The sequence below is a fragment of the Aphelocoma coerulescens genome, chromosome 2 (genome assembly GCF_041296385.1).
Source record: "Aphelocoma coerulescens isolate FSJ_1873_10779 chromosome 2, UR_Acoe_1.0, whole genome shotgun sequence".
Taxonomy (NCBI): Eukaryota; Metazoa; Chordata; class Aves; order Passeriformes; family Corvidae; genus Aphelocoma; species Aphelocoma coerulescens.
The window spans coordinates 163,169,485-163,183,117 of NC_091015.1; the positions used below are offsets into that span (position 1 = coordinate 163,169,485).

The window sequence follows — 13,633 nt, forward strand, 5'->3', positions numbered from 1 at the left end:
CCACTGCTGTACACGTGGCGGCAGGTGAGGGACAGGGATGGAGGGAGAGGCTGCAGTGGGAGCCGGGGAAAGCCCTGGGGCAGAGACAGCCAGGCCTGGCACCAGGCCTTGCTCTGCGGAGGGGCCAGTGCTGGCATGGGCAAGGCACAGCAATGCCCCAGAGGCAGCGAGCGCAGCTGGGAACCCAGCCCAGCCTGGCTGCCGTGGCCAGCACCTGCCTCGGGGCCAGGGCCGGGCTGGCTGGCATGTGGGGGACACTGTTCCCGCACAGCCACCTCCATCCTGTGCCTCCTCCTGCTTCCCACAGGTGACCCAGAGGCAGCCACAGGAGGCACCACAGGTCACCTGGAAGACCGTCACACCCCTTTACATGGACAGACTGTTCCCCAGACCAGTCACCTCAGGAAGATCCCCAGGACGTGACATGCAGGACAGCCTGGAGGGCGGGCACTCCCTGCCCCGCAGCGGCACAGTCACACGGCCACAAAGATTGTCCGTGTCAGACTTGCCGCCTCTCCACGGCCCTCCATTGACAGTGACACGGCTCAGCCCTAAACTGCCAAGAGCAGCCTCAGCAAAGGTCAAGCTGCCCTTTCTGCCAGCAGCAGCAGCAGCCTCGGGGTCTTCTCCCAGACGCAGAGCACGGTCCGGGGGCCCCATGGCCAGCGGCCACCGACAGCTTGTGCCACCTGCTCCATGGGGCACTATGGCTGCTGACAGGGCCTGGGAAACACCTTCCCCGGACAGCAGCCCTGCTGCTGAAGGGTTCTGGCGAGGGTCAGCAGCAAGGCAGGGCCTTCGCCTGCCATCGGTGCAATCCGCACACAAAGCGCAGATCCGCACTGGGACCCAGCCAGCTTGGAAGCACCTGGGGCACTCTGAGACAGAGGAGCTCATCAAGGTGCAGGAGGGGCACGGTGGCAACACCTGCAGTGACCTGTTTAGAGACCTCGCCCTGTATCTGCGTGAGAACAGGTCCCTCAGGTCCACCTCAAGCACTCTCAAGTGGTTGAGTGCCCGCCAAGGGGCGCAGGGAACGTGTTGGCCAGCCGAGCCAACTGCGCGTCGCAAGCAGCTGTGCCCAGAGGATGAGGATGCTTTGATGCAGCTTCTCCGTAAAAAGACAGAGCAGCTGGAGGAGCTGGAAGACAAAGTGTATGAGGAGAAGTTTAGAGCCATCTTCTCCTCCCTGGACGACAAAGAAGGCCCCATGACGTCCAGCTGCGTCATCAGGGATCCATGGAGTCCCACCCTGGAGCCAGCTGCAGGTCCCTTGGTGCCGCACAGCACCTGCAGCGTGACCAAAGACGCCGCAGGAGAGACAGAAAGCTCCTCAGAGCTTGTGTCTCTTGACCAGTTGTTGGCCGACCTGTGCCCCGTCTCTGATGACTCGCTGTCTTGTAATGCTCTCGTCAAGGGGCTACAGGAAAAGTGGGAGGAAGAACAGCTCCCTGACAGAGAAGTGGCAGGAGAGAGGGACAGAGAGCCAGAGAGCACCTTGTCTCTCCAGCCGCAAGACAAAAAAGAAGAGCCAGTGGCTTCTGCCCTGGACAGTTATCCCTGGGATGAGAGGAAAAGCCAGCCTCCCCCCACATCACAGCCTGAGGAGACATCAGGCTTCCCAGCTTCTCCTTCATCTGGAGGCTCCTGTGAGGAGAGGGCAACTCGTAAGCCACCACAGCAAGCTGAACATGACAAGCTGCTCTGCATGGGGACTGAGGACGTGTTAAAGGACCTTCTGCAGATCCAAACACAACAGCTGGAAGAAGAGGATGATGACCAAACACACGGAGACCTGTTTGGAGACATCCTCTCCTTCCTGGACAAAGAAAGCCATCCCTGTGACAAGGGGCACAGCGAGCCTCTCCCCACGGCACTGCCCCAAAACACAAAGATGTTTGCGGTTTGTGCCTCTCCTGCCGAACCCGTGGACGAGGCCGACGAAACACGCGTGGAGGCTCGGCATGCCCAGGCCACCCCTCCCCAGGAAAAGCCCTGCAGGGCTGGGGCGCCAGCAGGGGCTTGCCCGGTGCCTGCCCAGCCCCTGGCACAAAGGGTTACTGCTTCCCCCCCTGGCAGCGCAGCCGTCACGCAGCCCCCGGCCCCACGGCGATGGCGCTCCATCGTCAAGACGGCCCGGCGGGCTCTGCACCGGCTCTTCTCTTTCGGCTGCCGCAGTACGCAGCCGGAGGAGTGAGCCCGACTGCCAGCACCGGGATGATCCCCAGAGATGCCGGCTCACCCTGAGGATGCCCAGCTCCCAGGGGCAATGGCAGCTACTGGAGGCACCAGCACTGGAGAGGGAGACAAACACTGGAGGCACCGATGCATGCATGGGTGAATGGATGGACGGATGGTGCCCAAGGCAATCAGTTGCCAAAGGTCGGTCCTGCTGCCGGCCCCAGCCCCTCACCCCCCATGCCAACTGTCAGGCAGCCTGGTCAGGGACAGCCACCAGAGGAAGGACTGGTGATCTGCCCTGGCAAATCCCACAGAAGCTGACTTTAGGCCCGGGCTGCATTGTGGGGGTGCATCCCCCCCTGCCCCCAGGCTGCATTAGGAGCTGAGAAATGCTCCTTGGGCCTCTGCACTGCAGGCAAAGGAAAGCCCATCCTCCTTTCACATGGCAAATCGGAAAACGCTTCCCTGGATACCCTCAACACGGACTGCAGAAAGGTGTTAACCCCGGATGAAAGCCCAGGGGTCCTCACCTCCACAAGGACCACCGGCACCCCCAGCGCAGAGAAGCGCGGGGTGACAAAGGACCGACGGGATGCTGCTGGAGCCGAGCATCTCGGACTCTCTTCTGTTTGTTCTCTTCCCCACCTCACCCCAGCCCTGCTCGTCCCCCACACCCTCCAACCCCCGATCTTCCCCTCCCCACCCCAACCACCCTCTTCCCTTCTCACCCTCCTCTTTCCTATGCCTTTCTATCTCTCCACCCCACATTTATTGTAAAATAAAATCCCTGTTGTTGACTTTGGTGGATGGTCCCCTTGGCACTGTAATTCAGGCAGAGGCATCTCTCATTAATCGCATCTGAACAGGGGCACACATCTGCACACAGCATTTGAGCTGTGGCCTCCCCAGTGCTCAGCACAGAGGGACAATCACCAGCCTGATCCTGCTGGCCACACTATTGCTGACACAGAATGCCAGGAGGCTGCTGGCCTCCTTGCCCAGCTGGGCACACGCCGGCTCACATTTGGCCGCTGTCGGCCAGCACCCCCCAGGGCCTTTCCTGCTGGGCAGCTTTCCAGCCACTCTGCCCCCAGCCTGGAGCACTGCAGGGCCTTGTTGGGAGACAAGGGCAGGACCCAGGCCTTGCTCTCCTTGAATCTCATCCTGCTGGTCTCACACCATCCAGCCAGCCTGTCCACGTACCCCTGCAGAGCCTTCCTACCCTGCAGGGCATCGACATCCCCACCCACCTTGGTATCATCACAAATTTGCTACTGAGGGTACGCTCGATGCCCTTGGCCACATCAGCAGGACAGATACTGAAAAGGACTGGGCCCAGGGGACAGCGCTACTGACCGGACACCAACTGGATGTGGCACCATTCACTGCGACTCCCCGGGCCTGGCCATCCCGACAGTTCTTAAGCCAGCAAAGAGTGCACCTGCCCAAGCCCTGGGCTGACGGCTTTTCCAGGAATGTGTTCTGGGAGACAGAGTCAAAGGCACCTCAATCTCCAGCTTCTAGTAAACTATGGGTTCTGTGGTTTAAGCAGGCAGCCTGGTCTGAGGGCACTAGTTGCAGCACTGTTTCCATCTCCATCCTTGAGAAAATCTCCTTCCTATGAGCTCATAGGACCAGTAATAGAAATCACATTAGGAGACATCTCTGCTCTATCCGATCACAGTGGAAATCCCATGTTCCTTTTCATCATGGTATGTTTCCTCACAGAGAGATTTACATGTGCCCCCAGGGTACTAATGCTGGGTATCTGTACTTGCTAAAAGCACTCATATTGGATGCATCCCCTGCCACCAGGCCTTATCTCAGGAAACAGAAGCCAGTTTATGCATATGATACCTATTCTTCCAAACCAGTACAAGGTTTTGCCTGACTTCAGACTGTTGAAGGGAGACAGGGTATGTGGCTGCCTTGCCTTGGCCCCCTACCCAGCCCCCAAGGCACAGTATCTTTCATCATTTCTCTTAGTTCTTTTGTGCTGTTGCTGTTGTACAGTGGTAATAGCTGTAAAAACTCAAAGTAATGTGAACAACAACTCTAGATGATGCAACTAAAACTATTATGAAACCATTTTTGATGGGTGGAAGAATTTTTTCAATTGCGTCTTTCCAAGTAAATGATAAAAAAAAAAAAAAATAGGTTTTAAGGTAGCCAGGCTCTTGCCTTTGCAAAAACTCAAAAGAAAAAATGTAGCTACATTTAAACAATAAACCATTCTCAAGTAGCAAGAGCAAATGTTTTTCTCTGTAAATCAGAAAGTGAGATGCTCCACCTGAAATACACTTTTCATTTTTTTGGCAAAAATTATTCCTTGCATTTCTGTCAGTTTTGAAAATACTTCTGGTCAACCTAAAGACTGCCTTCTTTTGTGAATGAGCTGCTTGCAAAAGTGTTACTTTTCCCTCACACTGTTTTAACATACAAGATGCAGTTTGTGTCCTCTATATTTACAAAAACCTAGTGAGCTCTTCTGAGTCAGAAGGTTTTCTTCATTAAGAAAAGGAGATTTTATTAAATAACTAAGCGACATTTCAGTCTTAATCAATAACATTGCTGATAAATACAGAGTTGGTCTATTTGCTGCCTCCTTCCTGACACAAATTTTGCATGAGAAAAAGATGTGTCACTGGTGACAAAAGAAACAATTTTGTCATTAAGTACTAACTGTTTTTGATGGCTGTTAGTGTATATCCCAGTAAATAAACATAATTGTGGACCATACTTTAAAGGCTTACAAATTATCTTTTCAAGTTTTAACCCTATTGTTTAAATTAAGTTTCCATAATCATCACTTGATTTCACACACAAAGAAATGCTTTGTCTAAAATTTAGCTAGCTTTTACATCAGAGATTATTCTCTGTTTATTCTCCTCTGAGATGATCTCAAATTCATTCTCAGGATGGGCGCAATGGCTTCACTGCTGTTGGTAGTTTTTCTCATTCTGCTACATACAACACCCTCAGGCATTCTCAGTAGTGAAATTGTTTCCCAACAGGGGGGAAAAAAAAGAGGGAGAATATTAAACAGAAATAGTATTTCATGAATTCTGATGAGCTGACTCCTGGATTTCCAGGAATAGAGCGGTGACCTTTCCGTGGCTCAGCATTTTGTCTCTCACAACAACCAGCAGCAAAGGAAGGTGTTAGTCCTCTCTATGAAGTGCTACACATTATTGCCCTTATAGAAAAATTTCTTTTTGGACTCTAATGCCATGGCCACCACGACAGGACCTGATTTAGGCATTTAAGGGTAAAAGGTGTCAGCAACTGGCCATGGGTCTGGATTACTCAGCTCCCCTGAAAGGGCAAGTCAACAACCCCACAAGCCTTCCCCAACTTCCATCCGTGGAAGTGTCCAAGGCCAGGTGGGATGGAGCTTGGAGCAACATGGTCTAGTGGAAGGTGTCCCTGCCCATGGCAGGGGGTTGGAACTAAATGGTCTTTAAGGTTTCTTCTAATCCAAACCATTCTATGATTCCATGATTCCCTGAGATGTGCTATAGCTCTCCTTTACAGGTATCAAGAGCTAAAAGTGCTGCCTCCCCATTATAACACGCTCCTGCTCCAGTTTCTGTCAGCCTCAATGTACTCTGAGGCACTTCTCTGATCCCTGTGGCAGGAAAATTACTGTACAAAGCCTTTCTCTGGCAATCTTACCCTTGGTCCTGGAAATCCTGGCTGTCCCGGAGGACCAGGAGGTCCAACTTGCCCAGTGTCTCCTGGAGGTCCATGGGGACCCATCAGTCCTGGATGACCCTTATGACCAGGTATCCCGGGATCACCTGGAGGTCCCTTTTCTCCTTGAGGGCCTTTTTCACCTTTGAAACCAGGCTCACCCTAAGTGAAAAGAATGACATTACCACCACAAAATAAGAGGCAAACTTCTGATTTCTAAAGAGAGAAACACTCACAGCTGAGCTGGCAAAGTTCCTGAGTACAATATCTGGTGCACTACAAATGATCCACAAATTATTACTGACAGAGAATGATTAAAGAGAGACCTGGGAGACTGGGAAGCACTGGCTTCACTTTTGAATGACCCCTACCCCCAGCCACTAACTCAAAATAGCTCTCTTTATTTCAATGTAATGAAAAAACTAGTTAAATTCTTTATCTTACCCTCTCTCCTTTGGAGCCAATTGCACCCTGTTTTCCTGGTGCACCCTGCAACAAAATAAAGGTAAACATAAAAGAACCATCCATAATGAGAGTAAATAATGAACCAAACACCTTTGTAATGACTCCTGTGACCTGAGGAAAATTTATTTTCATGACAGAGTGACAGTTTCCTGAGAGCTTTCCCTTTTGATCTCAATTATCAACAATTGAAAGGAAAAAAAAAAAAAAAGGCATGACAAGCAGGTTGAGGGAAGTGATTCTCCCCCTCCACTCCCCTTTAGTGAGACCCCACCTGAAGTGCTGTGTCCAGTTCTGGTGCCAGAATATAAGCAAGGACATGAATGTGTTGGAGCAAGTTCAGATGAGGTCACGAAGATGCTCAGAGAGCTGAAGCACCTCTGCTGTGGATTCAGGCTGAGAGAGCTGGGGTCGTTCAGCCTGAAGGACAGAAGGTTCTGAGCCCCTTCCAGTACTAAAAGGGGGTTTATAAGAAAGATGGGGACAAACCTTTTTTCAGGGACTGTAGTGATAGGACAAGAGGAAATGGCTTCACAATCTGAGAGGGTAGGATATTTGGTAGAAATTTTTCACTAGGAGGGTGGTGAGGCACTGAAACAGGTTGCCCAGAAAAGTTGAGAATGGTTGAAAGTCAGGTTGAATGGGGTTCTGAGCAACTTGGTCTAGTGGAAGGTGTCTCTGCCCCTGGCAGGGTGGGTGGAAATAGATGATATTTAAGATCCCTTCCAAGCCAAACCATTCTATGAAAAAAAAAAACAATTTGTTGCAGCCCTGGTAACACCCTTGATAATTTTTTTCCCTGTGACACCAGCCCTATATTGAAACAACTGGGAATTTAACTTACCTCTTTTCCAGGAGGACCTTTTTCTCCGGGTTCTCCCTAAGACACACAGAAGGTGAATTGAGCATTGCACTGGAGGAGTTGGAAGAAAGACTCCACCTAATAACTGCAAGTCTTGCTTTCTGTTAACAAGTTTTCTTCTACAAATTAGCAGGTTTGCATGATTTGTCCTTATCCTACTGCTATTGGTCATTCCTGGAGAGACACGTCCTGCTATTTGGAAAGCAATTTTTAGTGAATTTGCATCCCATGTAAGCATAAATAACAGGAAGTAATTTCTAACAAACCAGCTGAGGGCAGATGTTTCACTGGAAGTGTGTTCCTGCTTTCAAAAAATTTTGTTCCTTTTTCTTACCAACACTTCCCAAAGCTTCATACACTTTATATGGTGTTGTTAAACTTAAGAAGCACCAGCATTATACCCATAAGAATCTGAAGATGTAAATTAAGTAAATTTTGTAGGTAGAAGTACCATCTTGTATTACACCAGCTGGAAAAACACATACAGAGGCAGTGATAAAGGAATTTTAAGCCTGAGTGCTCACCTGTTCTTTCAGAACTTTCTTAAATAATCTCAGTTTGAATAAGCACCCTCGTAGAATTATTTATATATATTTATTTAAATTATTTTCTCTGCATTTTTAATGTGATAATTAGACAATGCAGTTTCCATTTTAGCATTTCAATGAAAAAAAAAAGTCACTGCAGTCCTGAACTGCAGATAAAGCAAAACGAACATTAAGCTAGTTATTGCTGAAATTCTGGCCACTTTCCCGTATCATAAATGGAAAAATTCATCTTTCTATGTCTGTTTGCAATCAACACACATGATCATACCTATAACACGCATGCAGGTGATATTTCCCCCTGGAAACATCTTCAGCTGTGTTAGCATCCATACACATATCCATGAGGAATGAAACTAATCAGAGATGTGTGATCCAAATTAGGCTGCATTAAACTCACTCGAGTTTTCCTTAGGGCCACTTCAGTTTTAAATGGCCACCATGTTTGCTGCTTAAAATTAATTGTCCAGAGAAATATTTCTTTCTCTTCTTTTCATCCCAAAGATCCCTTTCAATTATTAAAAAAATATTCAAAAATACAGAAGGAAAGAAGAACCACCCTGTGAAAGATTCAGATCTGCTAGAGCCACACAAAAATCTTTTATATCTCATTTTTTGTCACAACAGATCTAGAAATAAAAAAAAAAATTACCTAGCATTTATCTTTTCCATTCTTCCAGTGGAATTTAACATCTTTTACTCACCTTGAAGGGTCTAAAGATATTGGATTCTGAGGCTGTGATATTGTCATGTGTATAGGTTTATTATTTATTATTTTAGATCACTTCAGGAGATATAGGAATGCTTTAATTGCAATGTATTTCTGTTGCTGGCAACAAAGGAATTTCCCTCAGAATAGCAAATATCAGAAATATCTGTATTATTATCAGCACTCACAATTTCCTTATTTAGTCCATCTAAGGTTCATGCAGAGGTATAGTCTGAGAACTTAAATACCCCATACCTGTATTAAGAAGACTGTTGAAGCAGTCTGATTAATGCACACATTATCAGGGCTGACAGACAGATATCAGCTCCATACATGAGATTACGGTTGTTTATCGATATGAAAAATGTATTTTTGCAGTCCAGTTTCCTTTGGAAGTAAAATTATATGGCTTCTGGATTTTTCAGATCTCCTGCTTAATTTTAATTTTACCTAAATGAAGATGACCGTGTCCCATCTTCATCAGTCTAACACTTAAAAGCAGGTAAAGAGAGGATCTAATCCATCCCCAGACATACTTACAGGTGGTCCTCGGGGTCCTATAAAGCCAGGGAGTCCTGGGCTGCCTGTTTCTCCTTTATTTCCTTTGGGACCCTTAGGACAGAAATGAGACAGACACTAGCAGCCCTTTCCCCAACACCTCTTTCCCAGGGACTTCATTTACAGATATGCTGGAACTGGGAAATTTCACTTTAGCAGCAAGACTCCCAAAACTGACAAGGAAGAACAAAGTATTTTAGAAAAGCAGGTTGCAGGCACCATGGTTGTGTTATTAACAAGCTACACAGGGTCCCTGGGAGAAAACAAAAAGGAAGGGACAATTATGGCAGGGGCAGGAGCCGTGTTCCATGGTTGTTGTGGTACCACATGGCTTATTGAGGGGGTGTTGAGAGCAGAAATGCTGTAATGGGTGAGGACAGGGAAACAGCGCAGGTGGTCATACTGCTCACATCTGAGAATACAACCAACAGACACTTACAGGGCTTCTCCTCTGCCTTTATTTCCAGGCTCAATTTATAAAATGTCTGTCTTTCACTTATCTCTTGTGATATTCAGTCAAACTGTCCCTTTTTCCTTACAGATAGGGCAGTTTAAATGACAGTTCATGACACAGAACCATGTCATGCACATTTCTGGTTTTAACTCTTATTTTAACCTTTCCTTTCACAAATTTGTCCCCTACATTTTCAGTTCAGAACATAGCCCTTTTTCTTCTCAGGGTAAAACTTGTGCAAAGTGAGCACCAATGAGCCTGACAAGAACAAAGCACATGGATTTGGGGTGTGCAAATTGCCCTGGAGACTTCAGGGGCTGGACTGTGTTGCTGTGTGTGGGCTTAAGCATGAGCATTGTGAATTGTGATGGGCACTGTCAAACAGCAAATGCAAAAGGAGAAAGCTCCTGACAAGTTTTACCTTGTGATTACAAGTCAGCAATGTTGAAGGTGGGAAAAAAAATTCATCTTTGTTACCATGATAACCTTCCTCACATCTCCTTTTTTTCAAAATAGAAATATAAAATATTGGCTTGTCACACTACACGGTAAAGGAAATTAGTGCATTTCAAAATAAATGGATTTATGTACAGCACGAGGATATACTTCCCATAATAACCTTTATGAAAAGGAGAGGATTCATTTTAATGACAGAGAAAGATAATGATGAGATGACTGTCTGTTCTGCTGACCAACACTGTCTCATTGTTTCCCCTTCCTCATCCATCTGATTTTATCCTTTTTCAATCTCCTATGTTATTTTTGGACTCTAAATCCTCTGGAGCAAATGCTGCTGTGGTGCTGTTTGTGCAGGAAGCTGCCCGGTGAGTCCCTGGGTCACATCGTATAGGTATTGTGATAACACTGTGATGATTAAAATAATAATCCCCACTTGGCATTCACAAGGCATCCCAAAGCCACAGTGACCTGATAAAGACCCAGAAGGTAAAAAAGTGGTGATAGGAATTGAGAACAGGGGTGGGTGTAACAAAAAGAAGAAAAGAAGTTTGAAAAGGCAAGAGCAAGGATCCATGGGGCAAGAAGCAATGGTAGCAGTCCCAGGAAGGTAAGAAGAGTTTATGTCAAGGACAAAAAGCGTGTGGCACTTATTGTTTGATGCCAAAGGGCTGTCAGACTGCACCACCCTGTCCCACCTCCCCACACAGAAAGGTGGTATTTGCTTCTCTGAGACATCCCTGCAGATGCCTCATCAGGGCACAAGTCTGTGGCGAGGCTGGAGTGGCTTTATGGCATTGCAAGAGTGAAGTCCTGCTGCAGCTTTTCACATTCCTCCTGCTCTGCCTTTGTTTCCCTATTAATCCAACAGTCCAGCAAGCTCTACTGTCTCCATGGGCAAAGAGCCCTGCATTGCGATAGATGCTACTGGGCACAAAGGAATATTTGCATGGATTTGCTGAATTCTGGACGATTTTCAGCATCAGAACAGAATAAAAAAAAAAAACAGATAAAACAACCAAACCACCAGTTCCTCACTGTCCTTCTTACAGCTCTTCATTTCCAAGCTGTTCTTCCCCACAGGATGGCCTCAGGGGAGTTTCATTCTGCTTTCCGATCTTGGTTTACTGCCCACTGTCTGCTCTTTCCCCAAGTGCCTGTGAGGATTTTTCTGCTGCCACTATTCCTCAATGGCAGCCTGCCAGCTCCCCGAGGCCCTCTCCTTCCTTGTGACAACTCTCTGCTGGCTGCACGCTCCCTGCTTGGCAAAATTAAATCTACTGGTTAAGATGAGGCATGCCAATCTTTTTTCCATGCTAGGCAATCAATCATTTCCATTTGCTGTGAATACTTAACTTTCACTGGGAAAAGTGATGACCCAGCTAGCATCTCAATTCCAGGACTGTAGCCAAACCCCCTTCAAAGTTGTGGCCAGACAGTGATTTTCAGATCACCCATCCTCAGACATGGAAGCCTCAGGGATGGTAATCAGCTACACATAATCCATTCTACCTACACTTCATCAGTGACCTCTCCTGGCTGCACAAATTTCCCTTTGTGGTACTTACTGGGATACCTGCTGGGCCAGGTTCTCCTGCAGATCCAGGCAATCCATTCTTGCCCTGTGTCAAAAGGAAAAAAATTAGTGATGTAATGCATGCTAAAACTAGAAATATCCAGCTACACCTACATCAGCAGGGATTTCTTTAGTGTTGTTCAGTCTCCTCTCCTGACAGACTGTGAAGTATCTTATTTCCAATTGACCTCACAGCTTCTGCATCCCGGATTGCATGGCTGATCTCAGGACAAAAATTGAGATGTGGACCCAAATCCGCAGGGCTGAGGAGGACCAAACCAGCACTTCTCCTCCTCCTTTCCTTCACCCTTGTCTTTCTCACATGTAGCATCCTTCTGGATGGATGGAGCCACCTCCTCTGGCTGCTCCAAGTCACCAGTGTTCAAACAAGACTCTTCTTAATCATCTCAGGCTTCCCCTTTCTTGGGGAATGGAGAGAAACACTTGTTCTAATGCTTTGAGGTATTTGATACTTACCTGACACCACACAATTCAGAATGAACCAAATCATCCTTTAAAAAGACCTGTTTCTCACTGCTCCTTAGGAAAGCAGCTGAGCTGATCCTCTACAAAGTTTGGTGAGATGAAGTTTTACACTCTTCTCTCAACTCACCATGTGGAGGTGTTTTTCCCTGCATTGGAGTTGACCATAAAGACCAGCCCTTGTACTGTCAATAATAAAAATCATGCCTCACACTCCTTTTTAGATAAAAAACAAAGAAGAGGAAGAACAAGAGAAACTGATACTTGGCCCTCCAACATACAAAATCCCAAGTATCTCTTCTGCAAAGAACAACATGGCCTGGAGTTACGATAATTTCCATCTCTTCAAGTATTTTCACTCACTGCTAATGTTGTGCAGGGGCATGACATGATAGTGAGTGATGCCAGCAGTACAGGAATAGTGAGATGAATTATGAGGTAGACACAGGAAGTATCCCTATGTTCTTACAGTCCAATCTAAACCCCAACCCCCCAGCTTGGAGGGACCTGCTGCTCCAGCTCCTGGCATTGCTGAGTCAGCATTTTTTCCTGATCATGACATAGACTCTCTTTCACTACCAGGTGTTCTGAGAAGGAAAGGAACTCACTCATTGCAACACACTAAAGGTGTGTCATGGTTCAGCAATAGAGATCTTGATTCAGATTTGATAAGGATTAATTTCTAAGACAGAATTTTAAACCCCGTGAAATTAATGAAAGTAATTTCTGAGACATCCCAAAGGAGACTTTTTGAAATGTCAACTAGATTTCTATTTCTCCACTAAAGCTGTAATAAAATTGTACAGGTGAATAGTATCACAACTGGACCCCCACATAACTCAACCCAGGCACCCAGAGTGAGTGTGTATCTTTGAAAACTGAGACCATGTGAGAAGTGAGCAGGATCCCAGAGGCAGGACTGAAATATGAGTATTTCTGACTCTGCAATCCTGACAGAATCCATTGAACTGTTCTTCCCACTGAGTCAGCAACCATCAGTTCCTTGCACTATTATAAGTCTTCATCAGTTTCTAGCAATATCATTCTTAACTGTCTTTCTGAAAGGCAAAGTGTTTTAATCAAACATCATCTCAATCTTCCTAAACTCTCTTCTTTCAAGATAGAGTTCTGGACTGCAGAACATTCCCACCACAAACAATGCTCCATCCCTGGAATTTTTCAAGGCTGGGCTGGATGGGGCTCTGAACAACCTGGTCTAGTGGGTGGCATCCCTTTCCATGGCAAGGGGTTAGAACTACATTTTCTTTAATGTTCCTTCCAAACCAAACCATTATATGAACTATAATGTACCTCTAGAAAGGGCTTATCAGAAGAGAAAACTCACCGGCTGCCCTCGGAGTCCTCGAGGGCCCTGTGGCCCTATGGGACCAGGATCACCCTGAAAGGAAGAGAAGCATTCTGGTGACATGGGGGCAAGTGAACAGACATTTTAAAATGTTCCTGCTAAATTACATTGTTCACACATTAGGGGAAACGGAATTAAAGGAGTCTCACTGCCCCCTTTCAGTTATTTATGAGGAAGACCAACCCTTCGAATTTTAAACACCTACCACTAAATGCAGCCTGATTACAGGCAGAAACCATTTCTATCAGGCTATTATCAGATTATCTTAAAGCTGTATTTCTTAGGGAC

At 46.8% G+C, this 13,633-nt stretch overlaps 1 protein-coding gene across 1 annotated transcript in view; it reads right to left on the reverse strand.

Moving 5' to 3' along the window:
• Positions 1–13,633, reverse strand: part of COL22A1 (collagen type XXII alpha 1 chain) — a 200,630-nt gene that overhangs the window by 7,395 nt on the left and 179,602 nt on the right. The window contains exons 55-60 of the mRNA XM_069005532.1: positions 13,325–13,378; positions 11,489–11,542; positions 8,993–9,064; positions 7,181–7,216; positions 6,319–6,363; positions 5,857–6,036 (exon numbers count right to left, since the gene is read on the reverse strand). Coding sequence (XP_068861633.1) covers positions 5,857–6,036; positions 6,319–6,363; positions 7,181–7,216; positions 8,993–9,064; positions 11,489–11,542; positions 13,325–13,378 — 441 coding nt within the window. The remainder of the gene's footprint in view (positions 1–5,856; positions 6,037–6,318; positions 6,364–7,180; positions 7,217–8,992; positions 9,065–11,488; positions 11,543–13,324; positions 13,379–13,633) is intronic.